General features: G+C 48.0%; 1 protein-coding gene across 4 annotated transcripts in view; it reads right to left on the reverse strand.

Annotated features, from left to right (window-relative positions):
- Positions 1–27,736, reverse strand: part of HEG1 (heart development protein with EGF like domains 1) — an 82,384-nt gene that overhangs the window by 22,476 nt on the left and 32,172 nt on the right. For 2 of the 4 annotated variants that reach the window (XM_027107018.1, XM_027107005.1), the window contains 12 exons: positions 26,670–27,023; positions 25,198–25,545; positions 21,426–21,701; positions 19,432–20,790; positions 17,248–17,364; positions 16,499–16,618; positions 12,129–12,232; positions 9,326–9,384; positions 8,918–9,078; positions 6,045–6,149; positions 4,949–5,083; positions 24–66 (listed from right to left, as the gene is read on the reverse strand). In XM_027107018.1, coding sequence (XP_026962819.1) covers positions 24–66; positions 4,949–5,083; positions 6,045–6,149; positions 8,918–9,078; positions 9,326–9,384; positions 12,129–12,232; positions 16,499–16,618; positions 17,248–17,364; positions 19,432–20,790; positions 21,426–21,701; positions 25,198–25,545; positions 26,670–27,023 — 3,181 coding nt within the window. The remainder of the gene's footprint in view (positions 1–23; positions 67–4,948; positions 5,084–6,044; positions 6,150–8,917; positions 9,079–9,325; positions 9,385–12,128; positions 12,233–16,498; positions 16,619–17,247; positions 17,365–19,431; positions 20,791–21,425; positions 21,702–25,197; positions 25,546–26,669; positions 27,024–27,736) is intronic. The other 2 variants (XM_027107022.1, XM_027107016.1) reach the window with 2 other exon arrangements.

The raw sequence follows: 27,736 nt of genomic DNA on the forward strand, positions 1-27,736 counted from the left end.
GAATAAATGAACACGGAGCCTACCTCATGCAGGTTTCATTTTCAAGCCTATATCCATCTTCACAGGCTGAAAGAGAAAAGGAAAATCCAGGAACGTGTCTATTGACTTCCCTTGGTCCCAACTGACAGTTAATAAAACCAGCCACCCTAAAGTCCACAACAATATTCTAGATCCAGCAGGCTACAAACAGCTTTAGAATTCCCTAAAACCTGGCCTAAATACTGTTGCCAGTTCAACTCAATTCTACCAAAAAAAATTCTTAACCTCTTAGTGAGTCTCAGTTTCCCAGCTATAAAAAAGAGGATAATGATAATATCTGTTTTATAGTTTCTTGGAGGAGATTAAGTAAACTAAGGCATGCAAATGACTTAGCGCAGCACCTAGCGCATAGTAACCACTAACTGTTCGTAGCTGTAATTATTATCCAACATATGCAATTATTTTTGGAAGTTCTCCGTGGTCCCTGTGTAACATCCTTCCGTAAACACAAAGACAAGTGCTTCACCTTCTTTAACGTAAGTCAAACCTTTAACCAGCTGTTGGCTCCATCAACCCCCTTCCATGAGGAAGTGAGAGCTGTGACACCTTCAGAGCCATGGCCCTGGTGGGTGCCTCAGTTTCCATAAGAGAACGCTCACCCCGTGGTCTGTGTAGTGGATTCTAGACATACCTAGATGAGCCCTAATCGGCACATCACCCAAGACCATAGCTTTGAACCCTCTGGCAGTACAGCTCGTGGACCACGGCTTCACTGAAGGCCTGTGGGCCAGCCATTCCCCTGGATCAGCAGTTCCTGAATGGATCTGATCACGGAACATTTTCAGCATTACAATAAGCTGACAGAACACCATGAGCTGTAATGCATGCTTGGATGAAAGCAGACAATAAAAAATCTCCTCTCGGACAAATTCACTGCTGCCAGGAATGATAGGAATTCGATTCGTGATTAATGTATGCCACGCGCTGCATACGAGAATCACAGGTAAGAAAAGGTACAAAGCGTCGAGCAGCGATCTCTGGACAGACAGCACACACGCGGATGGTGAGATGTGAGTGCCAGCAGCACACCTGGGCTCAGAGGCTGCACGCCCTGCAGGCTGGGATGGGAGATCGCTCACAGACCTCCCGCATCCTCCTTGAAGGATCAGTGCATAATAATGTTAACTACGTAGATGTGCTGAACGTTTTTTCCTCCTTCTATTTTTTAGTGTTAGACACTAAATCTTTCTAGTATCTATTTTGTTGTCACAGACGATCGATATATCACTAGAGTTTTGTGGAATGCTTTGGAAAATACTGTTCTAAATAACCTAAATTCTCTCACAGCGGATCATGAGAGCTGTGGGCCTGCACTGCACTGTTTGGCCCCCTGGAATCCCTTTTCCTGAGCTAGGCTCTCTTTATTAAGGGCAATCCATTACTAGCAGCAGCCCCAGGCAAGCCCCTAGGGTATTTATCACAGGCTGTCATGGACCACGTCGCCACAATACCACTCAGTAACCTGGTGATGTGGATGCTCCAGAGAAACTTCTCTTGGGCCCTGGGGCCTAGAAAAATGGGGATGGGCCTAAAGAACTGTACTTTATATGACGGTCGCCACTTCTTTCAAAATCATGTTTCTCTCTGCCTCAGTGTCCAGGAAGCTCAGGACTTGAGTGAGAGGCCTATCTTTAGGAAACATGCGGGAACTTAAGGTATATCTTTCTGCATATTCATTTTCCTTCTAGCCTCAACAAAGTAGTCATTTTATGTCTCCTTCAACCTGATTTACCTTTCAAATTAAATCTCATCTTGTTACAATGAATTTTCATTAGGCACTTCAAATCTTTTTTGCAACAAGGTAGAGCATAATCATTTCCCGCTTCAGGGAAGAGGAATGAGGCCCCTCTCCCAAATCTTTGATACCTTTGAGTTCTCTGAGCTGGCCTTACTCAGCTGGGGCCTTCTCTAAGGAACAAGCTGAGACCTCCTGTCTCCCCGGCGTGGAAAGCGCCATGCCCTGGCAGTCCTTGTGCTATGGCCAGGTCGTGGGAGCAGGAGAAGCTGCCCCTGGATGACCCATGGCTCTGTCTGCAGGGCAGCTACACAGAGACTGCTGGCATCCCAGTGACTCTTCCCCGCCCGTCTCAGCACCGAGGCAGGCTGATGTCACACTAGTCTGTTCTATTCTGAACACTTCTTCCTGGAAATATTTTTACAGCAAATCTACCCACCCAACCCTCATCTGCTGGGTGGGAGCTTTCCACCCTGTGGCTGTCATCCAGCCAGATGTCAGGTCCATCTGTTGTCCTGTCTATGAGCTGACGGGCTGGGCTGTTTTCACTTCGCTTCAGAAGTGGCCTGGCTCCCTGGTGTAATGATATGTCCTTATTTCAGATGGGCTCATTCAGTCATTCATCAAAGACCGAGTGCTACCGTGGGCCTGGCGCTGCTCTAGGGGCTCTTGGAGGGAAACCTTGTCATAAGGCACTCCAGCGCGCCTTAGGATCCAGCTCCGCCTCTCCGTGCTCTAGAGGGACCCTGACCCGCAGAACACTGAAGATGAAATGAACGTGGCAACAGCCAGCATCGACACCCCAAGTGGGCTTCCCCTATTGATATGGAACACAAGCAAATTTGAACCTTCTGGACTTTTAAATAAAAGGCCAGAAGTACATGGTGGAGCCTCCAGGGCTCTTTTGTTCCCTTGCAGGAAGCCAGATCAAGACCTGCCAATCCTGTCCTATCATATATGCTGCCCTACCCTCCAACTGTTCATTCGACAGACATTTACGGAACCCCATAATGTGCAAGCATGTTCTAGAGACGGGCACCCGAGGTATCTGCAGCCTGGTCAGAGAAAGAGACCCGCAAACAGGTGGCTAGAATTCATCAGGATATCTGCATGATGGACGGAAGCTAAGACATCTACAGGAAGGACACCTACTTTAATTTTACATGATGCTTGGAAAGTCTGGTAAAGACATTTTATGGGAGACACTGAGAAGGTGTGTGTGTGCATACAATAAAGAACAATACGCAGTTGCCAATGTACAACTGTTAAGTGCAGAGATTTAGAAAACACACACCCACGTGCCTTTAGCCTCGATTTACACCAGGGACCGACCCCGGATTTGAGGTGTCCGAGAGGGTACTTCTTTTAACTACCCCCGTGCTCCAGCACCAACGGCCAGAAGATGTCACTGTAACCCCTCAGAACCCAGCTGACTGGGCTGTGGTCCAAGGAGCTCCGGGATCCATTCATGGAGCTCTGATGGCCATGGGTGAAAATCTAACCAACAGGATACTGCAGAAGCCAGGCTGCATAGGGCCTCGGCCACAAGCCCAAAAGCTAACCACGGTTTTCTTATGCCGATTCTCCGGTCATTACTTGATAGACATAAGGTTTCCGGTGCCTGTGTCACTGCATCTGGTAAATCCTTGACAGCTCTGCTATTGCTAATGCTAGTCTGTAAGCGACACAATTATAGAACTACTGACTTGGAAAGAGAGGGAAATGACTCATGCCAGTCAGAAGCAAAGGTGGCAGGGCTGCTCCTGAGGCCACCCGAAATTGCAGAGGCACTGCGTACAGAAATGACTGCCCCACGTAGCCACACGGCCGCCAGCACACAGGGACGTCAGCGCACTTCATGTGTGAAGGACGTTACCTTCACGCATGAAGTGGGCTCAGTGCCCCAGTTTCTAAGACGGGCCAGGAGCACTTTGCATGAAACCAGATAAGAGGGAACTAAGAAGCGTCACCTCTGTATCAAAGCGGCAGACTGACAGGGCACTGAGAAGCGCTGTGAGCTTCAGAATCAGGCCTGTTGCCCCACAGAGTTGGGCCCCCTCTTCAAACCCCACCCCAGGGCCTGTGTGCAGAGCTGAGGAGGTGCACTTGCAAAGCACCTAAGTCAGAGGGTCTGAAGCGCAGGATGAGAGCACTGCCCTGAAATGTATTTTTATCCTCTCCTCTAATGGGAAGTCCTGACAGAAATAAGTGGCATGTCACCTTTCCCCAGGACGCCATTTTTACTCAGATTCCAGTACATCTGTCACCAGCAGGCACTGACTGAGCAGGAAAACTGGGCCATACACGTTCTCATGTGATGCGAGACCTAAGGCTACGTGATGCCTTTATGTTGCTAGTTTTCCTGTGATCACGAATTGCAGCAGGGTTTCGTAAGGCAGGGTACCCAGTGCTCTGGACTTGAATTCATTTTATTTTAAAGCAGTATTCTTGCACTGCGCGCACTGACCAGCCTTCGTCTCAAACTGGATGAAGTTAATCCTCACCTAAGAGATTAGCAGAATTAGGTTTCTGCCTTGAAACCCTTAAAACCAGAACTCATTGGTTCAACAACAACCTGGGTAAAATACAAGAGCAAAGGCTGATGGCTTACAAAGTACCTCCGTAACCACTGCCCTCTTTAATTCTTAGAATATCCAACGAAGTATCACTGCACCCATTTCAGAGAAGAGGAAACTCAAGCTCAGAGAAGCAAAGTGACTTGCCCGAGATGATACAGGACGGGCAGGCAGAGTGGGACTCTGACTCAGGTCTCCCGGGCTGCCAGCTACCACTAAAAGGTACAGCCCTGCTTCCGTGCTGGTATTTTCATTTTAAAAGATTAGCAGACAATAGAATAAAGCTTTGGGAATTAAAACAGTAATTTTTCTAATTTCCTCTAATTAGGAGGGAAAAAAAAAAAAAAGGCCTGGCCACCCCAGGCATTCCATTCTCTTTTCTTTTCCTTTGAATCTGGTTGGCCAGACCAGTGTGCACCAGTCAGAGATAATGCTATTATTCCAGGGAGATAACGTATTCAACTCTGCTGGGAGCCAAATAACTAGAACCAGTTACCCCCAGATTAGAACAGTCACCCCTAGAGCAGAGACACTGCCCCAGGCAGAGGAAAGCACCTCCCCCACCCCCTGGGCCACAGAACCCCAGACCCGCCGGTACCTCGGCAGGAGTGGTCCATCTTGTTGAACTGGAAGTAGCCAGACTTGCACTGGCACAGCGCGACCCCGTCCAGATCGGTGCAGATGGAGGTCTCTTTGTCACATTCTGGAGTCTTCCGCTTGCACAAGCTGCCCGCTAGAATGGAAAAACAAGCCAGTGAAACAGAACAAAACCTCCTCCACGTCGAACATTAAGATGCGTGAACTTCCTGTTTCAAGAAGCTCAGAGAACACTTTCCAAAAGAGCCTGCGTGGCGCGCCGCTCCTCTCAGAGGGCACTTCTGCACTGCCTTCTGCCGCTCCTCCCCCGAGTCGGCCCCCGGGTCTGTTAGTGAAAGTTCACGGGGCAGAAAACAAACCCAGAAGAAACGGGGTGCCGTCGCCAGCTCCAGCGTCCCCCGCAAACACAACCCTCGACGGGTGGGATCCTCTGCACCTTCACGCTCTAGGGCTGCAGGGGAGAATCGGCACAAGCCCGGAACGTGTGACCCGCTCCCTTAGGAAGAAGGCCTGTCTCGGCTAAGGTGTGTCCCGGCTCTGTGTCTGTCTGGCCTAAAGGGACGCAGCGCCTGCTGTGGCGGGTAGCCTGCTGCCTAGCAGACTGATTCCGAGGAGAGGTGTGGAAGGTAAGCCGGGCTGTATGTGCTCTGTCACTGTCCGCCTGCCCGCTGTACGGATGCCCGCCTGGGGCTTGCTGGGCTCTGGGTCGTCAGCTCCTGGCCATGTGGGCCAGGCTCATTTCAGGGACGACAAAGAACTCTTTCATGATTATCCGAAAGCATTCATTGCTGGGCATGTGGCCGTGAGGTTGTACACAGTGAGCCCTCTCTGAGTTTGTATACAGTGGGCTTTCTTTGAGGTTACGTACAGCAGACCCTCTCTGAAGTTGTAAACAGTGAACCCTCTCTCAGGTTGTATACAGCACGCCCTCTCTGAGGCTGTATGCAGTAGACACGACGAGGGTGCTTTTTACCATCTAAGGTAGGTCTAACAAAAAAACATACGTAATTGGGGTATACAGACAACAGAACAAAAATATGAAATCACTTGGATAGTGGACGGTAACTTATTTACACTATGTACAGGGTGAGACTGACCTACGCCGCTGTTTTTGGCGGGCGTGAGCAAGTTCAGCGTGAGGAGACAGCCGAGGAAGGGCCACGTGTACACTGGGCAGTGAGGTGTGGGCTCCCTTCTCCCACCTTAAGGAAAACACCAACCGATTCAGAAACCAGCTGCCAGCTCTTAACACAGCACAGCTATACCCCCACCCCACCCCAGGCAGGTTCTGGCGACAGGGACCCCGGCATCTGCCTCCTTGTCTGAGTCTCGAGAGCTCGGGGCCAGTGGGTGCCTTGGTCACAGGAGGTTAGTTTAGGACACAACTTCAGCTCTCAGAGCTGAATTTCCTGCCTTTATCAGTGGAAGCTGGCATGCTAAATCAGAACCTATTGGTGTGTGTGATACAATTTCCTTTGTTTATTGTGAAAGGTCTGTATTTAAGGGAGAAAAATGAAAAATGGAAAATCTCACCAGGCAAACACGGTGAAGTTGGCACAGAGGGGCACTAAACGGCCACAATCTCTCATCTAAAGCCTTAATATAAAGAAATATCTCCAGCACAGAAGGCCGTCCAGGCTGGTACTAGTTGGTGCAGCAGCCAGCCTGAGTTGCCTGGCCTGATTAGATATTTTCTGGAAGCCAATATCACGTTTTCCCTCCACCCTGCCCACGAATCCCGCCTGTTGGCAAATACTGCTCGCCCTGCTGAAGCAACTCTTCCCGGCACAGAAGCAGATTCACTTGAAGCCAGGGAAAGCTGGCCCTGCCTTTGCGATGGAGGGGTTGCTATCCTCAAAACTCTTAAAGAATATTCTGTCATCAGTCCATCCAACGGAACCACGTAGAATGCCGTTTTCGTTTTCAGCCTGGCGATGTGATTTTTCTGCATCTACAATTCCCATGCTCCTTCCTGCGCATACCATCCGCCAAACAGACAATGAGAATTTATGTGAATCTAAGGCTGGGACGCTTCCTGGGGGATTTCCAAGGACTCTAAACCTCTGGAGAGATGAGAGCTACAGTTCTTTGAAAGGCGAGGAAGTAGATGTTTTGTGAATTGAAAGGGAAGAAACTGCCCTTGCAAGGGCAGCGGCCGGAGTGGCCCGGTGCCTCCCACGTGTCGGGAACACCCAGATGTCAGAAGCTGACAGCTCCCCCTTGTCCAGCCCGCCTCTCTAGCACTCAGACAGGTGAGTGAGGGACCAAGCAGTGTGCTGGCAAAACCTGGAGAAGCCCTGGGAGGGAAAACAGAGAGGTGAGGCTGTTTTCAGCCAAGATGCATGGCCGTCTTTGTTCTCAGGGGCTTGGAAAGCAGAGGCAAAGAATGGGCACCAGTACATGTGGAGGCAGGAAGTCTGTGGGAAATCTCTGTACCTGCCTCTTAATTTTGCTGTGAACCTAACTCTGCTCTAGAAAAAAGTCTTAAAAAAAAAAAAAAAAGCGACCTTGGCAAGGAAGACATGAGCTTTCCTGTAAGCTACATCTGAGCAGTTGGAAGAATGGGGGCCAGAGAGTGGGCAGGACTGCCACGGGCATGGCCCTTACAAATCCAAATATCTTGCCACTTGATTTGCAAAACATGAAATACGTTTACTAAGGACAAAAAAAGTAACCTAATACAATGCTGACCACGTAGCATGTATTCCACACGTGTTTAGTGAACTGCAAGGTCCCCTTCCTACTTTCTGGGGAGGAAAAATTGGAACCTTTAAATCACTGGCAAGAGAAAGAAACTAAAATCAAAGCAGAGTACCGTGTGATGGGGCAGGAACTTTTTAACCAATTCCCCAATGAAGCTGAATGATAGCAACTTCAACTCCAGAATGCTTAGCTCTTTTTTTTTTTTTTTTTTCAAGTGAATAGCCCTTAAATGGGCAAAGCTCTAGCATTTATCCCTGAGCAAAAGGTTAACTGCCAGGTCTGTAATGCACAGTCCATAAGGAGGGCTCTCCAGACCTGCTCTTACAAAGCTCTGGCTCATCGGGAACGTCCTGGATCTCCAGCAGGCAGAGCACCAAACCTGCTACCTACAACTTAGTCTAGCATCTGGGCACCAGATGGGGAGCTTCCCTCCGACTCTGCATCCCTCACCAGTCCTATGTGTAGTAAAATGAGCGAACCAGAGCCAGCTCTGACCACTTATGAGACACAGCAGGGGCAAGCCCCCCTGCATGAGGAAGCATTTTTGATTCCAGCAGAGTTTTCCCATCCCAGAGGCGAAACCTCCCCTCCAAGACCCGAATTTGCCTTCCAAACTTGTTTCTGATCCCTTTCTTCAGCTGCCTCACATCAGATGCACTGTAGCAGCTTTCAACAAAAACAGATAAAGAACAAGAAAAGAGAAATCATGGACGGTGAGCAGTTTGCCCTCTAATCTTCTAGTCTTGTTTCTGTGCAAATAGAATTTGCAAACAAATACACAGAAAGACGGGTGATTCTGTACATGCTTTTTTTTTTAACCTAATGGTATGTCAAGATGAAGGTCTGGAGTCATTGACAAGCATGTACATTCTGTGTGTGACTTTCTATCTCCCCAGAGAGAAGAGGAACCTTTCAAGGGAAAGAAGAGTGCTTTTTGCTCCATTACATCAGCTCCTACATCCCTTCCAATACTAATGCTGGATAGAAGAAATAGAAACAGTATGCCAAGGACTGGGGGCCTTCAAGGCTGGGTGTACAGGACTCTGTGTGTGTGTGTGTGTGTGTGTGTGTGTGTGTGCGCGTGCGCGTATGTATGTGTGTGTGTCTGTGCATGTGTACACAAAGATGCAGAAAGGCCTTGTGCTTAACGCCCATTTCAGGCTGGTTCTGTGACAAGTTTCTTGGACCTGAGCCCTGAATGCCTTACACGTCTACCCTCGGTCTGTGCCTAACTGAATGGGCGGGGTCCTCGCAGAGGGCCTCTTACCTCTAAAGATCCGCCTCTGAGAACCCAAGAGCTGGCAGACCTCAGCAGAGGCCCTGCAGGAGTTGACACATTTCTGCATCCCATCGGCCAGGTCAAACAGCGTCACGTTGGAGGCCAGGGAAAAGGTGGTTTGCAGTGACATCACCACCGCACTGGGCTCCCTACAGGCAAAATATGTAGGTTTTAATTGTCCTAAAATGACATGTGGGCCCCAGGGCTTTTGGAAAATGAGTGTCCTCCCCATTCTCCAGTGATGGCCTGGGAGAGCATGAAGTTCCAGTGACCTTGGCCCTGGATCACCCTATGGCCCGATCAAAACAAGGCCCAGTTTTGTTGCCATCACCCATGTTAGAACATCCTCCCCTTTCTATAGACTGGTTCACAAACGAATATAATCCTGTTACTTACCTAGAAGCATGAGCTGTGGATCGGGTATAACCAGGTAATGTTGAAAAACACACATTTAACTGAAAGGAAGAACAGGTTTATCGTTAACTGTGAGTCAGACAAAAGCCTTAAACCTAGAACGAATTTCCTATTTTCAGGATCAAATAGGCGTTTTCCAGCCATCAAGTTGTCAGCAGGCGGCCTTACGCAGGAGTGGTGTCTTTTTTGCTCCTTTCTTAAATGCCTTTCTGCTCTTATTCTGTTGTTCCATGAGTACAAAGGGAGAGAGGCAGAGAGTAAATCAGTGGGGAAAATCTGGGCAGGAAATGATGTTCAGAACAGCACCCTTGGATGCAAACATCTTCAAAGGAGCAGATCTCTTCTAAGACCCAGGGTTTCAAAAACCTCAGAGGCAACTGTTTATTTGGACTTTGCATAGCGAACAAGCCTCACTGAAAAGGCTGGGTGCCTTTCAGCTACCCCAGGTCTGGCAGGCCTGACACAGACCCCTCATAATCTACAATGAGTTGACCTAACTCACAGATAGGTCCTCTTCAATAAGGCTCTCCATAGGAAATTACATTACATGGGTCAAGAGCCCTTTTGTAGAGAGCAAATTAAGAGCGACTCTCCCTGTGTTTGCCTTGTGCTCTCAGAAAGAGCAGAAAATCCCTGTGGGGCATGAAGTACCATGCCTGCTTCTCCACTCCCCCCCCCACCCCCACCGACAGTAGGGGCTGGGGATTCCTTTCATGCAGCAGAGGGTCTCAATACCTTGACCAATGCAACCCACCTGTCTTCAAAGCCTGTGTGTCAGACACATCTCATCCTTCACAAGATGGATTCAAAACACGGGATGCTATCAAACCCTTTTTTGGCTTTGTATGACATGACTTTATATTCACAAGGTAACGATTTATTATTATTATTACTTCAACTTTTTTCCCCAGGAAAAAACAGAAATAGCACATTTCAGAACAGAACGGCACCTTGGGAAAGACTACTTGAGTCATAGCCTAAATCATCTCTAGTCATAGCCAAATCTTCACTATATCTTGGGGGTGGGGATGTCACATCACTAATAAATTATATGTTGATACTGGGTAAAAATGAGCAAATCAGATAAGTCACTGAGCACCGTGTAATGGGAAGGACTGTACCTCTGCACGAGTTTCTCAGCCTCTGTACTATCTTAGAAGGAAATATTGACCTACAACCGAACTAAGAGGCAGCTGTGGTGCAGTGCCAAGAACACCAGGTATAGGGTTAGTAGACGTAAAACCCTGTCATATAGCAAAGAATTCGACCTTACTCAAAGAGAGGTCTGGCCCTTGACTCCTGGGAGGTAATTTCTAAGCCTTTGGAACGTCCTGCCTTTGTTTACCTGGAGACCCTGGGCTGCTCCAGATAATCTAACAGTGTGATTTATGGTGGGGATTGGGGTTACAAAGGGTAACCCAAAGGGTTACCTCTCCAGAGGGGCTGGAGACTGAGGTCAGCCATATGGGCAGTTGACTATCTGTGTTTTGGCTCTAGACACCAAGGCTCAGGTGAGTCTCCCTGGTTGGTGATACTCTATGAATACTGTACACATCATTGCTGAGAGGAGTTAACCCCGTCCATGACCCCATGGGGAGACGACGACCGGAAGCACTGAATTTGAATCCCTCCTGGACTCTGCCCCATGCATCTCTTCCCTTAGCTGACTGTAACCTGGATCTTTTCACTGTAATAAACCGTAACCACGAGTATAACAGCTTTCAGTGAGATCTGTGAGTCCTTCTAGTGCATTATCAAAACTGAGTGTTTCCTGGGGACCCCCAAACTCGCAACTGGTGTCAGAAGTGAGAGTGGTCTCTAACTTTGCACCTGCTCTGTGTAAACTCAGGCAATGTCACTAACTCCCAGAACCTGCCAGTTTTCCCTCTGTAGAAGTGTTGGCAATACCTCTTATAGGAGTGACGCATCTGGTAAAGTGCCTGTCACAGAGTAGATGCTCAGTAGATACAGAAATGGAATTGGAATCTACATTTTACACAAATAAAACCCATGGTCCCATAAAATCCTGTAGGTTTTGGCTAATATACTCTTACCCATAAAGAACAAGTAAAATTAAAATCAGAAATCAATCTCTAAAACTTATTTTAATGGCAAATTTCAATCTTCTGAACACCAAATCTTAGACTACGGTAGCAGCTGAGAGGGAAAATTTACTATCTGAGCTTCATTTCTATCTCTTCTTCTTTCCTCTCCATTTTTCTTTTTTTTCTTTCTTGTCTTTTTCCTGACAAAAAGCAGCCAAGGAGGGAAAGAAGAAGAATCAAAGGCCCCTAGATAATCTACTCAGTGAATTCTCAACCCTGGATAATAGGATTAACTGTTCCACCTTTGGCATTCCCTTGAGAAAAAAGCATCATTCTCTCCAGGTTCCAAAGCACAGACAGAAAAATCACAAAGCATGTCAACAGCAGATGGGACAGTAGGATTTTCTGGGTCTTTCCGCTTCACCAACAGCTCTTATTGGTGCATGTCACCTAAATGTCTGTAACTATGAGTCTGAACATGGAAAAGAAATGCCAAGGCACCAATAAAGGCTGCATGGGAAGACACATTAGAAGAAATGCTTCTGCAGGCATCACTGGTTCTCAACACCTCCCTTCTACTTCCGAGAGGCCTTTAATTTTACCCTAAAGTTCACCTTCCAAATATAATAGAAATGAACAGCCCAGGAGATACAGCTGATCCCCAGGATGTTCCCGATTCTGAATAAAATCTGTTCTAGAAAACAAAGGACTAGCAGGAAGGTGCCTTTTGGGAAACCTACCGTTTTGGTGATCTCATTTTCAACTTCACGAAGGTCTGAATGTTTTTCCACGGTGGCATTAAGAAATATTTTCTTCAATTTAAACTCTGTCACGAAGGTTCTAACTGAAAATGAAAACATAACCTGTTAGACCTCACAAGGTCCACCTACGCATGGCTGAGTGTCTGCAAATCTCAAGGCACCCAACTTTCCTTCACCTCCCAGGATGCTCTCTGTGCATTTCTTTCTCCTGGAGGGTGGAGACCACTCCTCCCTCTTCGGGGCTCCTCTAGCAATGGGAGCACCTACTGAGCTGAGCTGAAGACTCAGTCTGAGCAGACCTTTGGGTGAGAGGCTCCAAAGAGCCTTTTTCATATGTGTGAGGGCTCTGAGAGAGTGAGCTTCCCTCGTCTCTCCAGTGGCCTCCCACATCTTAGATGCTCAGTGACGCTGTAACAGAGAAGAGAGATGAGCTGGTCTAAAGAACACACTTCCAGGAAGAGGGGAGGGAGACGTGGGGTTGGAAAGACAAACGCTCGTGGGCCCCTTTAAAGCTTCGGATGGAGGAAAGCTCTTTCTCTCTAGGTCTTTTACCAAGTTAGCCAGCCCTCCACTTCAAGGGCGTGCTCTGGTTTCCTCTTCTCATGAGAGTCACCTCCATCCATTCCCCATGCCTCTTGCTCAGAGGAAATGCCTGCTCTATCATTGATAAAAGAGGCTTCCAGAAGCCAGGTTACTTCCCAAGATCACCCAGCTCCCAAGGGCCAAAATTAACATTTAACGTCATGTGTGTCCATCTTCCAAGTTCTTCTTTCCCCCTAAACCCCAGCCCCGTGAGGAATCTCATAGTCTAAGGACAACCAAGTGGCTACAGAGAGAGGTGTCAAACATCTGTAACAGGACTCCACTCAGGGGGCTGCCAGACTCCATGACTACAAGCCATACAATGAAAACAACCCATATTCAAGATACTGTTGGGTTCAGACATGAAAGAAAATAGCCCCATTTTCAAGGCCCATTTCACTCATAAAATAAAATTCTAGTTAACATCAATTTGTGCTGATTGGGCCTGAGGGTGACAGAACTTACAAATGGGCAGACAATCAAAAATTAGGACAGGGCTTCCCTGGTGGTGCAGTGGTTGAGAGTCCGCCTGCCGATGCAGGGGACGTGGGTTCATGCCCCGGTCCGGGAAGATCCCACGTGCCGCGGAGCGGCTGGGCCCGTGAGCCATGGCCACTGAGCCTGCGCGTCCGGAGCCTGCGCTCCGCAGCGGGAGAGGCCACAACAGTGAGAGGGCCGTGTACCGCAAAAAAAAAAAAAAAAAAAATTAGGACAGCCTGCTTTATATCTGGCTCTTATCTTCCTTTAGAATAAATTCTTATCTTTCCCTCTGGACCAGAAAAAAATATAAATAAACCCAAACACAGAAACACATGAAGCTGCTCTTTCATAGAAAGCTTGCCTGCTGAATTAAGAAAAAGGCCCACAGATGAGCCAGAGAAAACATTTAACATCTTATACTTACTGTCTAAAGCCCTTAATCCTTATTTAACATCTTTTTGCTTGTTCTACAGTTCAGTGAAGCCAGCTGCTTAGGACTCTTTCTGAGAAGCAGGGAGCTCTTTGAAAACATCCCTGGCCAAATGAAAGAGCGGCAGCGTGCTCTAATTTGCATATTCCACTGGTGTTTATGAACAATGAAGCTAAATGACTTGAAAAGGGAAAGATGATTGTTAACACAATAAGTGGCTCTCCTCCTGATGCACGGTGCCTGTGGGACCCTCCACACACAGGCTTCCAGAACAGTCACCCCACTCCTTCGTCCTCCCATCTCACAGGTCTAGGTCTGTGCCCAGACTCTGTGCAGAAACATACATATGGTAAGCATCAGGTACACAGATCTCTTCTGAACCAGGACAGTAAATGTGGCCTCTGCATCTGTGTGAATACGAATAAGGCACCGCAGTGTCCCCCCAGCCCTGCCCTCTCCCAGACACATTCCCATCTTCACGCTGCGGTTACATCATCTGGCTTTAGGGCGATTTTTAACTGTTGATTTACACAGGTTATCTAAATGATTTTTTAAAGATCCAAAATTATTGCTTTATATTCAAAGTAGTTTATCATTTTCATTGCTTTCAGCTCTGGTCCAAGAGATTAGAAGACTAATGTCAAAGGATACCTCCCATCTGGAGACCCCTACCATTTTCCAAGCTTGCTCAAATATATTATTTATTTGATCTTCATAATAACCCTGAGTGGGAAGCAGAGCAGGTGGTAATCTGATTTTTACAGATGAGGAAATTGATGCTCAGGGGTCAGTGTGCTGTAGGTGCTGGACATGGAGCTGGAAGCCTGGCATTTGAGCCCCTGGCAAGTGTACTTTCCATACTGTTTCAAGATAAAATCATTTCCATCATCTCCATTCTTAAACTGAAAACTCCTTGCTGGTTTCTTACAGGGTGTAGCTAAACGGAATAGGTGACCCAACTGCAAATAATCTATTAGAATACGAGGACTTCTCGACTTTGACTGATGTCTATACTCCCAGATTTTTCTTCCTCAAAAATAACGCTTTGACTTGATCCTTGTATTTTAAACAATTTTCTAAATGCTACCATTATTTTAGTAGGGTACCAACTATTGAAATACATTTCTAGCCCTAAGATGGAGCTGCACCTGCCTGGGGTGCCACGTCAGCAAGTCAAACTTTAGAGTTCCTGTAAACGCTCCCCTTGACCAGTAATGCAGCATATCAGTCAGCCAATCCCCAACAGCAAAGCCAACTCTGGGCTCTATACTTATTTCCTTGTTCCTCGATCTTTCTAAATAAGGTCATATATGCAACCCCAGCCAATCATGCCCTGTGTCCACGTTGCTGCTTCTACGCGCTATGAAACTCACTCTTGCCCAAAGCGGCTCAGAAAGAGTGTTCCTTCCACTGCTTGTGAGAGAGACCCTGTACTTCCCCAGTCCATGGACTGCTTTCCCTTGAGTAAAGGACATCAAACTCATTACCAAATTGTTTTAGTTTTGTTATTTGACGCCACCTTCTTAAAAACTCTGATTATTCCCCTCAGCCTATGGGCAATGCAAGTCATGCAAAGAACACTTTCAAAGGACACAGATATTTGCTCTCTCAAAAACACATTTACTGAGCACTTTCTCCGTGTTGAGTATGACACTGGGCAATATAAGTTGATTCCAAGTTGAGTCACTGTACCCACCAGCTCCCTATCCAGCTTAGATAGCTCTATCTTCCTCACTTGTAATTTCTTCAAGTTCTTCATTGACCTCGGCGCTCTAACACAGATTACACAGCCTGTGCGCAAGAAAGCTCCCAGAGCGAACACAGCACTGTGTGATGGAAGGACTGTGGGCTGCAAACCTGGCGTCTCATCAAGCGGTTGTACAAGCTGGGCCATTTAGTACTTTGTCAGGGCCTTAGTTTTCATTTGGGTTGTTTGCTTTTTAACCTGTAAAATGGAGATTATATCTAAAACCAACCAGCTGCATAAAATATTAAATTCGGGATCAAATGTGACAAATTGTATGATACAATTATGGCAGTAGCTTTGTAAAAACTGTATCTTGTCTGTGGACAAGAACGTGAAGATCTTTTTTAAAAAATTCATTTATTTTTGGCTGAGTTGGGTCTTCGTTGCCGTGCGCAGGCTTCTCATTGCGGTGGCTTCTCTTGTTGCGGAGCACGGGCTCTAGGCACGCGGGCTTCAGTAGTTGTGGCTCGTGGGCTCTAGAGCGCAGGCTAAGTAGTTGTGGCGCACGGGCTTAGTTGCTCCGTGGCCTGTGGGATCTTCCCGGCCCAGGGCTCGAACCCCTGTCCCCAGCACTGGGAGGTGGATTCTTAACCACTGCGCCATCAGGGAAGCCCACGAAGATCGTTTTTAAAAATGAAAAGAATGTGTGAATGTGGTAGGATAATCAGGGTTTTATTCTCTTTTTTCTCTCCCTAAATTTTTTTTTTAACTCTTTGGTTAGAATATTCTTTTGATTTTTTTCCCCCTAACCATAGGGTGGAATGGTTAAGCAAATAGTGTTATGCACAAACGATGGCATATTTATGCAGTCATTACAAAGTTTGTATAATAGTTTTAATAACATGGAAAAATGTTTAAGGTATAAAGTTTGTACAAATACCATATGACTTCAACTATATCAAAATATAACACACACTAAAAAAGACTGCAAATAAGGTGCTACATCTCTGAGTGGTGGAATAATAGGCAGTGTCTTCCACTCCCTTCTATATTCCTTAAAGTTATTCCTTGGGCAAAGATTGATTTTGATTAGGGAGAAAAACAATAAATGTTATTTTGCAAAATACATTGTGGAGCAGAGAAAATTCCAAGACAGACAAACTCTCTTACCCAAATTGCATATCCCTTTTTCCAGCTGGTACCCCACTGGGCATCTGCAGGTGAAGGATCCCTGAGTATTGTTGCACATGGCCAGGGGTGGGCAGGGGTTTGAGAGGCACTCATTCACATCTGCGGAGAAGGGAACACAAGGTCACAGTGAATCTGCAGCAGGCAGCACAATCATCATCCAGTACAAGGGGCACTTCTAAGGGCCAAATGGCACTGGGTGTGATGGGGCCTGGAAACGAGTAGGCACTACCCTTGTTCTCAAGGCGCTACCAGTCTACTGAGGGTGGGGGCAGCCTTGAGTACAACTAACTATAAATATAAGGCAGGATTTGAAAGTAAAGAGAAAGTAATGATTTTGATGGAAGGGAGAATTAAGGACTATTTCAAATAACATCTGGCCTAAGACTGGAAGAATTTTAATCAGCAGATGTGGGTAGGGGGATTCTAGGCTGGGGCACCAGCACAGTGAAGGTCAGGAGCAGGAAAGTGTAGGGGTTTTCAGGGAGTGGTGGGTGGTCCAGCGTGGCAGGGGTGTAGGGAGCCCGCATAAGGGAGCCAGGTCGTGGAGGTTCGTCAATGTTATTGTCCGACGTTGCTCTGCAGACAACACATAAGCATGCTAATTCTCAAGTAAGCAGGGTATGAATTTTAAAATCTTACTCCCCTATGTTTTGGAGGAAAAGGGAGTTTACTGCCTATCTCAGTGTGATACTGTATTGTAGACCACTGCAGATGACTCTTCCTCTTACCCACGTTGCAGTCATCTCCTTGCCAGGAAGGTGAGCACACACACTGGTACCCACGGCTGGTGGGGTCCACGACGCATTTCCCATCATGAAGACAAGGGTTAGCGGCACAGCTGTTAACTGCAAACACATTTCAGATATAATGCAGTTAATCACACAGGAAAGGTAAGGGCAGTGCTAAGTAAATATTTAATTCTCCCAGCTAATATTTGATTCTTGCTTATTTCTGTGTACTTGCCCTGAAAGGCCACACTATGCAAGAGAATGGGTTCTCAGAGGCGCAGAGGAGATGTATTGGGACTGGATGCTGACACTAGCTGTGTACACACACACGTGTTAGACAGTTGGATCCCGAAATGCAGGAGCTGGTTCAAATCCAAATACTGCTTACAAGTCCCTCGGCTCGGGAATGATGATTACATTGCCTTGGGATACTTAACAAATCCTACTTGAATCAATGCCAATTTAAAACACACGTTAAGGAGAAAATGATGCCTGATTAACCATCCTCCCTGCTCCAAGTTTTCTCTTTTCTAAAGGTCTCGCACTGTAACTGGGCCTCCACATAACGTGCCATCCTTCAGAACAACGCCTGCAGGTGAACACTACGACACCCTCTCTTTACGCGGTGTGACCGTGAGCCTGTCTCATTCATCCAGGCCCTGGCGATGCACGAGCTCCACTGAATTCTTGGACTCCCAGCTCCCAGGTGCAGTGACCACACTCTCTGTTTGGGTCTGTATAACTGGCCTTGTCGTGCTACAGTTGTACGATAACTGCCTAGGAAAGGTTTCTGACGCACATTTAGAAAAGCCAAAACTCATAAGAGAGGGAGAAAAATCATCTCCAGGGAGAAAAGTCAGTGGTAGAATGAGAAAGAGAAGGCAGAAGTCAAGAGTGCTTACTCCAGAATAACCCTGGAGACAAATGGGCTAAACCTGAAGATGGTGTCCCGGCTCCTCATGGCTACTTCATATCTACCTAAGACCACCTGCATGAGCATAGCACCCGTATGTACAAACACTGCACCCATGGACTCTGTCACAAAAGACATAGCAGCAGCCAGTAACAATGCTCCTAATACTCACCGACAGTTATCACTGCAATGGCTATAACTGGCTTTAAGGGACACTTGTGAATTATGTTCTACCTGGTATTGGAATATATTTGGCATCTGGAAATGAAGCCTGTGAGTCCTGAAGCAGGGATCCCAAACTTGCCAGAAGAAGGAGCCAGCTTCCATTTCCCAGCAAGGCTCGGACCCCTGGCACGAAGGGGGCACGGATGCATCAGGGCTCTGCGGGGCTGCGTGGGGTCCACGGCCCTCCAGCCACGAGCCAGATGATGGCTGCCTGGTTGGAACTCTGCTTCTAACTCCCTTCCCTTCTTCCCTCCTCCCTTCAGTTCCCATTTCACCCCTTCACCAACAGCAGGTTTCCTTTCCTGAGTCTGTACAACCTAAATATCCAGCAAAATTTGACCCTGACATCAAAGGAGGTATCGTCCTACTTCCTTCTACCTTTCCTTAAGTGATAAAGAATCATGTGGATGGTTTTATTTCCCCTGTCCCAGCAACTTCTACATGGATATAAAGATATATAACCTCAGATGCAATGTCACACAGTCACTATGGGAAAGGTTAGTTCATCATCCTCTCACTGAACACATCTCTCCACCCACATTTATCCACTGACATCATAATCTTAGGGAGACAAAGGAGCCTGGGCTCCCCTGGATCAAGAGAAGTTTCCCCGGTGACTGGGGGGCTGGCTGACTAGCTCAGAAGCTCGTGGCTCTGACCTGGGAGCAGGCACCTGCTCACTCTGGTCTCAGATAGGTCACCTAAAGCTTCTTGACTCCAGTTTTCCACCCTTCAATCCTGCTTCACTACCCCACTCTGGCTTTGCTAGAGTTAAAGCCATGCTTGAAAAGCTCTTCCAATTACGGGGCATTACAAGTTACGATGGCACTACTACTGATGTCACACATGGCCAACGGCATCCGCTCCTCTTTCTCCGGGAAGAATTCTGAAACTCAGGGGTGAGAAGACTGTCACCGTGACATTCCTTTGATTTAAGTGCTCCAACAGAAAGCATTTGAGATCACAAAGCAGACACTGTCCTATGGCGGATACCAGCCACCCCGAGCCCCCTGCAGCCTCAGTGTGCTTGTGCGATTGTGTCCTACCTGAGGCTGGAGATGACGGTGCTGTGGACGACTGCGTGCTGCTCTGAGCAGTGAGGGTGGTCGATGTAGATGTCAACACCTTAGCTGTAGAAACAGGTGTGCTTTGGGGGGAAGGAGATGTTCTGAGGAAATGTGAAGCCAGGCTGTGCTCTTCTGTAGGGGCAAGCCCCGTGGTCCATTCTTTTGCTGATGTGGGCGTACTGGTCAGGGCGATCGATCCGGTGGCAGCATCTCTATTCACTGGGTTCCTTTCTGTGGTGACAGCACCTTCTGTTGAGATGCGTACCACTAGAATTTCAGGACTGGTTGGCGGGAGCTGTTTTCCGGCCACTGTCTGTACTGTTGTAGGACCACCCGTCAGAGATGCTGTGCTTGATGGGGGTTGGGGGCTGGGCACACGGGGATGAGAGGTCTGGAGAGTGGTAGCTACCAAAGCTGGAGACGTCTGGGCTAAGCTGGTGCTGGTGGCTGGAAGGGTTTGCTCAGTGGAGGACTCCGTTAAGGCCAGGGGCAAAGGGATCCCCAGAGGAGACCTCACTGTTACAGTTTCCGTGGCCTCCACGGGCAGAGTCTCCAGGCTCTGTGGCTTTGATTCCGTAACGAGCTTCCCGAGGTGTGGGCTGCTCTGGTTCTTAGGATCTGCCGTTTGACTGCTGGGGAGCATTGCCACGGATGATGCCATTACCGACGTCCAGGCTGAAGTCACAGGAGTGTCCCTTGCCTTGGGCAGGACCAGGGTAGAAGATGAAGGTGGGAGGATTGTCTGTGAGACAGACGGCGAGACAGGGGCAGATGCTGTCAGGGATACTAGTGAGGGTGGTGGCGAGGAAGACAAAGGTGTGGGCACATCAGGGGCGGACTGCAGTGGGTGAGTGGAGGCCCTGGTCGATGGCAAGGTTGACGAGAACAACCGGTAGGACTGTGACACTGAGGGCTGGGGCAAGGGGGGCCCTGACGAAGAAGACGATGATGTATCGCCAACGGATTCAGCATCGGTGTCCAGAAGAACCAGAGTGGTCAGCATACTAACGGCGGGTGTGCGGGATGGAGGGCTGGCCGTGCGCAGAACTAGTGCCTCAGTGGAAGACTGAGCGTATTCCCCATCGTGGGAGGAGACGTTGCTTCTCTCTGCCTGAGCCTGAGAAGAGGAAGAAGAGTCTGAATGCAAAGAGCTTGAGATCTTAACGGAAGAGGTGGAACTCTCCCTTACGTCCAAGGATGAACTGTGGTCCGCAATGGACAGCAGTGCCCGTTCCCCTTTGGTGAAAGGAGCTGAAACGTAGGTGTGGTCTGTGTAGTCACTGGACGTCCCGTGTTCAGGGTGTGTGCCACTCACTGCATCGTAGCTCATTCCAGTGACTGCAAAGGGAAAAACCAAAGTGAGGTCAACTAAACAGACATCTGTGAACCTGCACTATGAGACAGACCTTCAGTGTCCCACCCATGAACGCCTGGGAGCTGACACACTTTCTCTGGATAGAGACAGTACGGGGAGGCAGGCAGGGTTTGAGTCTGCAGTGAGCGGACCTGCCCTCCTGTGAGGAGCACAGCGGCAGCAGGGGAAATGGTCATGAAAGAGAAGCGGGGCCAGGGGCCGAAGAATAGGGAACAGGTCCAAATTCCTTCCACAGGCCTTTTTTGATGAAAGCAAATCAGTATCTGAAAAGCTCTTAAGACCCCAAATAGAACAATTGTTATGCCTAAGTGGAAAAAGGAAAACCCTCCCAACTTTCCATTCTGTACAATGAGATATTTCTTTCCCAGGAGACTGGCCTAAGCCACAACATGGCCAGGTTTCTTTATTGCAAGCATCCTGCCAGACAGCACCGCAAATGCCCGGGGCAAGTGCTGGGGACGTGGGGGAACCCGGAAAGTCCTCTTCACAGGGAGCCGGTAAGGCACTTTCTGGGTTGACAGCGAACTCGATCACTCTAGGATCACGAGCAAATTGACACCTGAGCTGAGGGAACGCGGCAAGAGATCCTGCCCATTACCTCCGAGCACTCGCGAGGCTGCCAGTGAACCCGAGACCGCGTGGGCATCCCAGGTCGCCGTCACGTTCCCCCGCTGGGTGGGGCGCTCCGCGTCTCTGGGCGTTGCCGCCGAGCGCTCCACATCCCCAGGAGTCGTGCTGCCTTTGGTGAGAGATCGCAGCGTGCGCTCCCCGACTCCAGTGAAAGTAGCCCAGGTGTGCGGGCTGTGAGCGCGGGCTCCGGGCGCCCCCTCCTCCACTTCGGAACTGACGGCCAGCTCAGGACTGTCTTCGGTGGCTGCGAGAGGGCCAAAAAGGGGAGGGCCGGTCACTCCGGGGGGTAGAGCTGGGCTGTGTCAGCCAGACGCTTCCCTAGGCTTTCTCAGTGTTTTTATTTGAAACTGACAAGGTGAAAACCCAAACTGTGTGCTGTTCTTGCAAAGGCACCAGTGACTAAAACCTCAGGAAGCAGTGCGGGGGGTCAGTGTTGCTGTTCAGGTGGCTTGGATTTATGGGAAGGTTTATTACTTAGTGAACAGGATTGATACGGTATTTCTGCTCGGTGATACATAATAAATAGTGTTTATGTCAGGGAAATTGGTGGTGGCAGTGGGAGAGGTGAACAGTGGGCAAAAGACTAACAACCCTGCTGGGGCTTTAGACCCGACAAGGCCTGGGAGGGAGGCCAGTATCACCTGGAAGGTTTTTACCTCCTGGTAGGACCAGCGATACACGATCAACACAGAGCCTGTTGTTCTATACTGTCTGTCATTCTATAGTGTAGTTCTTCACCCTAGCACATCAGTGAGAAATGGCATTGTGGTCAGAGGTTACGGGTGGGCTTGGTTGTTTTTTTTTAACGTATAAGTTTTATTTCCTTGGTAGGGATAAAACAGGGACAGGTGACACATGAATAAGTATCCTTTTCCTCCTTTCTTGGGTATATGTTTTATGCTATAAACTTAAAGAATCTTAGATTATTATATTATCAAATAAATCCTTCTTTTCAGAAATGATGGAAATGAGGTCCAATTCTTCTTGGCGTACATATCTGGATCTAATGAGACAAACAGGCTCTTTTCTGATTCTTATTCTTATTCCCAGACCAGTCTAGCCCTTGACACCCCATGGACCAACCTTGGTGGAAAATGGATACAAAGCTGAGTGTAGGTTCTCTTCATGATAGGTTTGCATTAACTGACAGGAATGGGGACAGGGACACACAGTGACCTGGGGCAGCACTGAGAAAGCCAGGACCCAGTCACAGATGTGATCTGACCCAGGCAGCAGGACTTAAGAGACCCACAGAAAGTCCACCAGGAGAGGCTGGAGAGTTGACTGTACTCGAGCACAATCTCCCTGGCAAAGAGGACAGGGCTGGGACAGACGATGATGGTCGAGGCTCTGTTACACAAGACTTAAGCCAACAACCCTGTCAGGCTGACAGACTTAACACAGGGGAAAGTCATGCCCTGAAACAGAGGGGCTGCATCTGAACCCAGAAAAAGGAACGAACCAAGAACTCTGAAAGCTGGATGGCAGAATCGGTCAGCTGTGGGCTCTTCAGAGGAAAAGGGAGAAAGCATTATGTTAACCCAGAGCAAGGGGGCTTCAGGAATGAGCCTGTTCCTTATCTGGTGCTTTAGAACCGAACCCCAAGGTCCACTCACACTGAGATCACATTTTCCACACCAATCAACTGCGCCCTCACTGCAGAGTGCAGGGTACTGAAGAGGGAAAGGCTATGGGACATGAGCTCCTGGTCTGGGATGGCAAAAATTCAGAGTGCCACAGGGGTAGGGCGGAAAGGATTCCTTGTGTTTAGGAGACAGAGTGTGTGTTTTCCATTCACAGACATAAAAGAGCAAACAGCCTCCACCCATACATGTGGTATTCTTTACGATACAGCGTACGCTTTTCCACGTCACATCAGTAGTGATAAATGTTAATTTTCCTCATCAATTAGGGTACTCATAGGGGGGAAAAGAGCTGCTATCATGAGTGGTGGAGAGGTAAGAATTTAAATCTATTATAAGCTTAAATGATAAATTACTGCATTTTTGCTTTAGTCAGCATATAATTTACACTGATAAGGCTGTTGAGAATTGTTTTTAAATATTTTCCAAAAACATTATTAAAAAGGATCATCAAAGGAAAAGTTTTCGGGCTTCCCTGGTGGCACAGTGGTTGGGAGTCCGCCTGCTGATGCAGGGGACGCGCGGGTTTGTGCCCCGGTCCGGGAAGATCCCACATGCCGCGGAGCGGCTGGGCCCATGAGCCATGGCCGCTGGGCCTGCGCGTCCGGAGCCTGTGCTCCGCGACGGGAGAGGCCACGGCAGTGAGAGGCGCGCGTACCGCAAATAAAAAAAAAAAAAAAAAAAAAGGAAAAGTTTTCTCAATTGATAGATTGGACTTCATCAAAATTAAAAAATTTGTGCTGCAGATGCCAACATCAAGGAAGTGAAAAGACAACCCGCGGAACGGGAGAAAATGTCTGCACATCGCATCTCTGATAAAGGACGAGTATCCAGAATGTGCAAACAACTCTTACAGTGCAATTAAAGAAAGACAAATAACCCAATTAAAAAGCCGTCAACAGATCTGAACAGACTTTTCCAAAGAAGATATACAAATGGTCAATGAGCCCATGAAAAGATGCTCACCATCATTAGTCAGCTGGGAAAACTGCAAACCAACACCACTTGAGACACCACTTCACACCCACTAAGATGGCTAGAATCAAAAGAGCTGGACAATAACAAGTGGTGGTAAAGGTGTGAAGAAACTGGAACCTTCGTACTTTGCTGGTGGGAATATAAAACGGTGCAGTCACTCTGGAAAGCAGTGTGGCAGCTCCTCAAAGGTCAGAAATAGAGCCACCATATAACCTGGCAATTCCAAGAGCACACAAAAACTTGTACCTGAATGTTCACGACAGTACTATTCATAATAGCCAGAGGGTGGGAACAACCCACCCATCCAATAATGGATAAAAGCATAATCAAAATGTGGTCCATCCATGTGATGGAAGAGTACCTGGCTACACAAAGGAACGAAGCACTGACATGCTGCAATGTGGATGAACCTTGAAAACACGATGCTAAGTGAAAAATACAAAAGGCCACATACGGTACGATTCCACGTATAAGAAATGTCTAGAAGAGGCAAGTCCATAGAGACAAAAAGTAAATTAGTGGATGTCAGAGGCTGGGAATAGCGGAGCATGGGGAGAGACTGCTGATGAGCTCAGAGGTTTTTTGGGGTGATGAAAATGTTCTGGCATGACATAGTTGTGATGGTGGCCCAACTTCGTGAATATACTGAAACCCACTGAACTGTCCACTTTAAGGGGGTGAATTGTATAGAATGTGAATTATATCTCAATAAAGCAGCTTAAAAGGCGGTGAAAGAATTTCTCTCCATGAAAGCCCAGACCTGGGGTGAACAACCACTCACGAGAAGCTGATACTTTCACCTTCCAGAAGCTGTGTGACTGCGGCAGGCAGGGGGGTATGGCGGCGGGGGGGGGGGCGGGGGCGGGCGCTATATGGGGTGGAAGGACACGGCAGAGAAGTCCCCGAGCTGTGCGTGGGAGGGGCACGTGGCAACAGCAACATCTTGGAGATAGAACAGAAAAACTGGGGGATATACAGGGATATCGGTATCAACCAGCTAGAAGGATGGCCTGGGAATAATGAGGGGCCCACGGAGCTATTTCATTAATGCGGCAGAAGATCGCAGCCCAGGCACCCCTCCACCGTCCGCGGGGTGCGGTTCCGTGAACGGAGACTCACTGGAGCGCTCCCCGCGTGGTGCCGAGGAGCCCAGGCTTTCTGAGGAGGATGAAGACAAGGACTCGGTGGCCGGTTCGGAATAGCTCCTCTCACCAGGCGCTGGGTCACTTCCTCGAGACTGTGGGGCGGAGGCTGAAAACCGGGTCAAAACCGAAGCGTTCACAACCTCAGGATGGGAAGTGGAGCTTCCGGTCGCATCTGCGAATGGCTCGCTGTCGGTCAAGAACCAGCGAGCAGTGCTCTCTCCACCTCTTGCCAGTGGGACTGACCGAGACACAGTCGCTGTCTGAGACACGGAGCTGCCACTCCCCACACCAGAGCTGCTGGCGAGTTGGTGTCCTCTGGAGGCTGAAAGGTGTCAGAGAGAAAAGGCCATCACATGGATGGATGCAAGAGAGATCCCTCCACAGCCGAGACGCGAGTCTTCCCTAGGAGAAGGTGCCCTTTGCAAGGACCTTGTATAGTATTTACTATACGTGTAACCTGACGTGCATTTTCAGGTTCTAAATAATTATTTCAAAACTCTTCAGTGTCAGTAAGAGATCAATACTAAAAATAAAAACTGGTGAAGACGGGAGCTTTTAAACAGTATGTGCAAAGCAGAGTAAGGCCTGAGTGTTTTATTCTCTTTCCCCCCAAACATGGGGTGTTATGAGCCAGTGAGTATGCTGTTATGTCCATCAAATACAATGTGCCCAAATACTGTGCTTAGAGCATTTTTCTAAGACAGTTCTATTATTAATAAAACTAATTTTGGGGACTTCCCTGGTGGTCCAGCAGTTAAGACTCCGTGCTCCCAGTGCAGGGGGCCTGGGTTCCATCCCTGGTCAGGGAACTAGATCCCGCATGCCGCAACTAGAAAGCTCCTGCACACCACAACGAAGATCTCACATGCTGCAACTAAGACCCAGTGCAGCCAAATAACTAAATAGATTTACATTTTAAAAAAGATTATTCTAATTTTGAAGTATAGCAAACAAAAAATCAACTATAGGGGGTACACTAAAAGCATGAATTTAGGGGGTATGTTTATATCTGCACATTTTCTTTGTAAAGATGATCTGTACAGAAGATAACTGAAGCTAGCTTTACAGAGCGGGCCAGCTCTCAGTTTGAAGATGCTGCTGCAGAGTGACAAGATGCACCAGCAGTGGGACCTCAAGGCGGGGGTCTCAACTCTGTGGTGAGTGAGCTAAAGACCACGCACTCACTACTTAAACCCGATGAGCCTCAGTTTCCTCATCTACAAGAATGCAGGAGGAATGACGCCTATTTGACTAATTTCACAACATGTCATGAGGATGAAAATCAAAATGAGATAATGTGGTATACCAGATAAAGGAGATGGTGTTATCCAAGAACACAGTGGTTTTTTTTTTTAAAAGGTTGCAAATGGTCTTAAAGTGATTCCTTGAGAAAATGCAACGATTTTAAAATGTCCATAATAAATTAAATAAAGATCAAAGACTTACTTGGGGAATCATTTTGCCAAAATTCCCATGAGACCTTGGAGGACGTAAGGCCAGCTCCATTTTCTGTGGATGGCTTAGTGAGTTCCCCATCCCCTGGGCTCCTGATTACTCCACTGTTTCTTCTCCACCCTGCCTCAGAGTGTGAAGAATGGACTGATGCTGAAGTTGTGGTCATTTCAGAGTCCTCAGGGAAACGCTCTGTCTCATTTAGAGGTCCTGGACTGATGGCTAAAGACTGGAGCACCTTTAGGACACCGTCGGGGAACATGGTAGCAACATGGACACTCTTTGTCCCACTGACCGAGGGGCTGTGGACAGCAGTAGAGTTGTTTAAATCCTCCGTACTTCCAGAAGCTAAAATGGAAGAAAATATGCTTCAAGATTAGTTGGGGTGTATCTGGATACAAATGATGTTAATTACATTTCGGTAGATGAATATAGATAAGGTGGATCTAATAGATAAACACACATAACACACTCACCCGCCCTCTCCTCACAGAGCTAAGTGGAGAAGCATGAGGTTCTTCACCGAGCACAATAAAAGCTTCAGATCAAGCTAAGAGGAAGACAGGAGAAAGCCTCTAGACATGATTTTCATTTGTCTTTATAGAGGAAGCTAAAAACTTCTGCTCTTGAATCCCACTTTATTACTTACACAGGACAGACCATTGTAACAAGGTGCAGGATTTGTTTTCCTTTGTTTCAGCAGTGTAACCCTTTTGTTCAAATGCTATTATAGATTAAAACCCACACATATGGGCTCCCCTGGTGGCACAGTGGTTGAGAATCCGCCTGCCAATGCAGGGGACACGGGTTCGAGCCCTGGTCCAGGAAGATCCCACATGCTGCGGAGCAACTAAGGCCGTGCGCCACAACTACTGAGCCTGCGCTCTAGAGCCCGCGAGCCACAACTACTGAGCCCGCATGCCATGACTACTGAAGCCTGCGTGCCTAGAGCCCGTGTTCTGCAACAAAAGAAGCCACCGCAATGAGAAGGCTGCACACTGCAACGAAGGGTAGCCCCCGCTCGTTGCAACTGAGAAAGCCCACAGCAAGAAGACCCAATG

The sequence above is a fragment of the Aethalodelphis obliquidens genome, unplaced genomic scaffold, assembly GCF_003676395.1.
Source record: "Aethalodelphis obliquidens isolate GAN/ISIS:26980383/991018 unplaced genomic scaffold, ASM367639v1 scaffold1, whole genome shotgun sequence".
Classification (NCBI taxonomy): domain Eukaryota; kingdom Metazoa; phylum Chordata; class Mammalia; order Artiodactyla; family Delphinidae; genus Aethalodelphis; species Aethalodelphis obliquidens.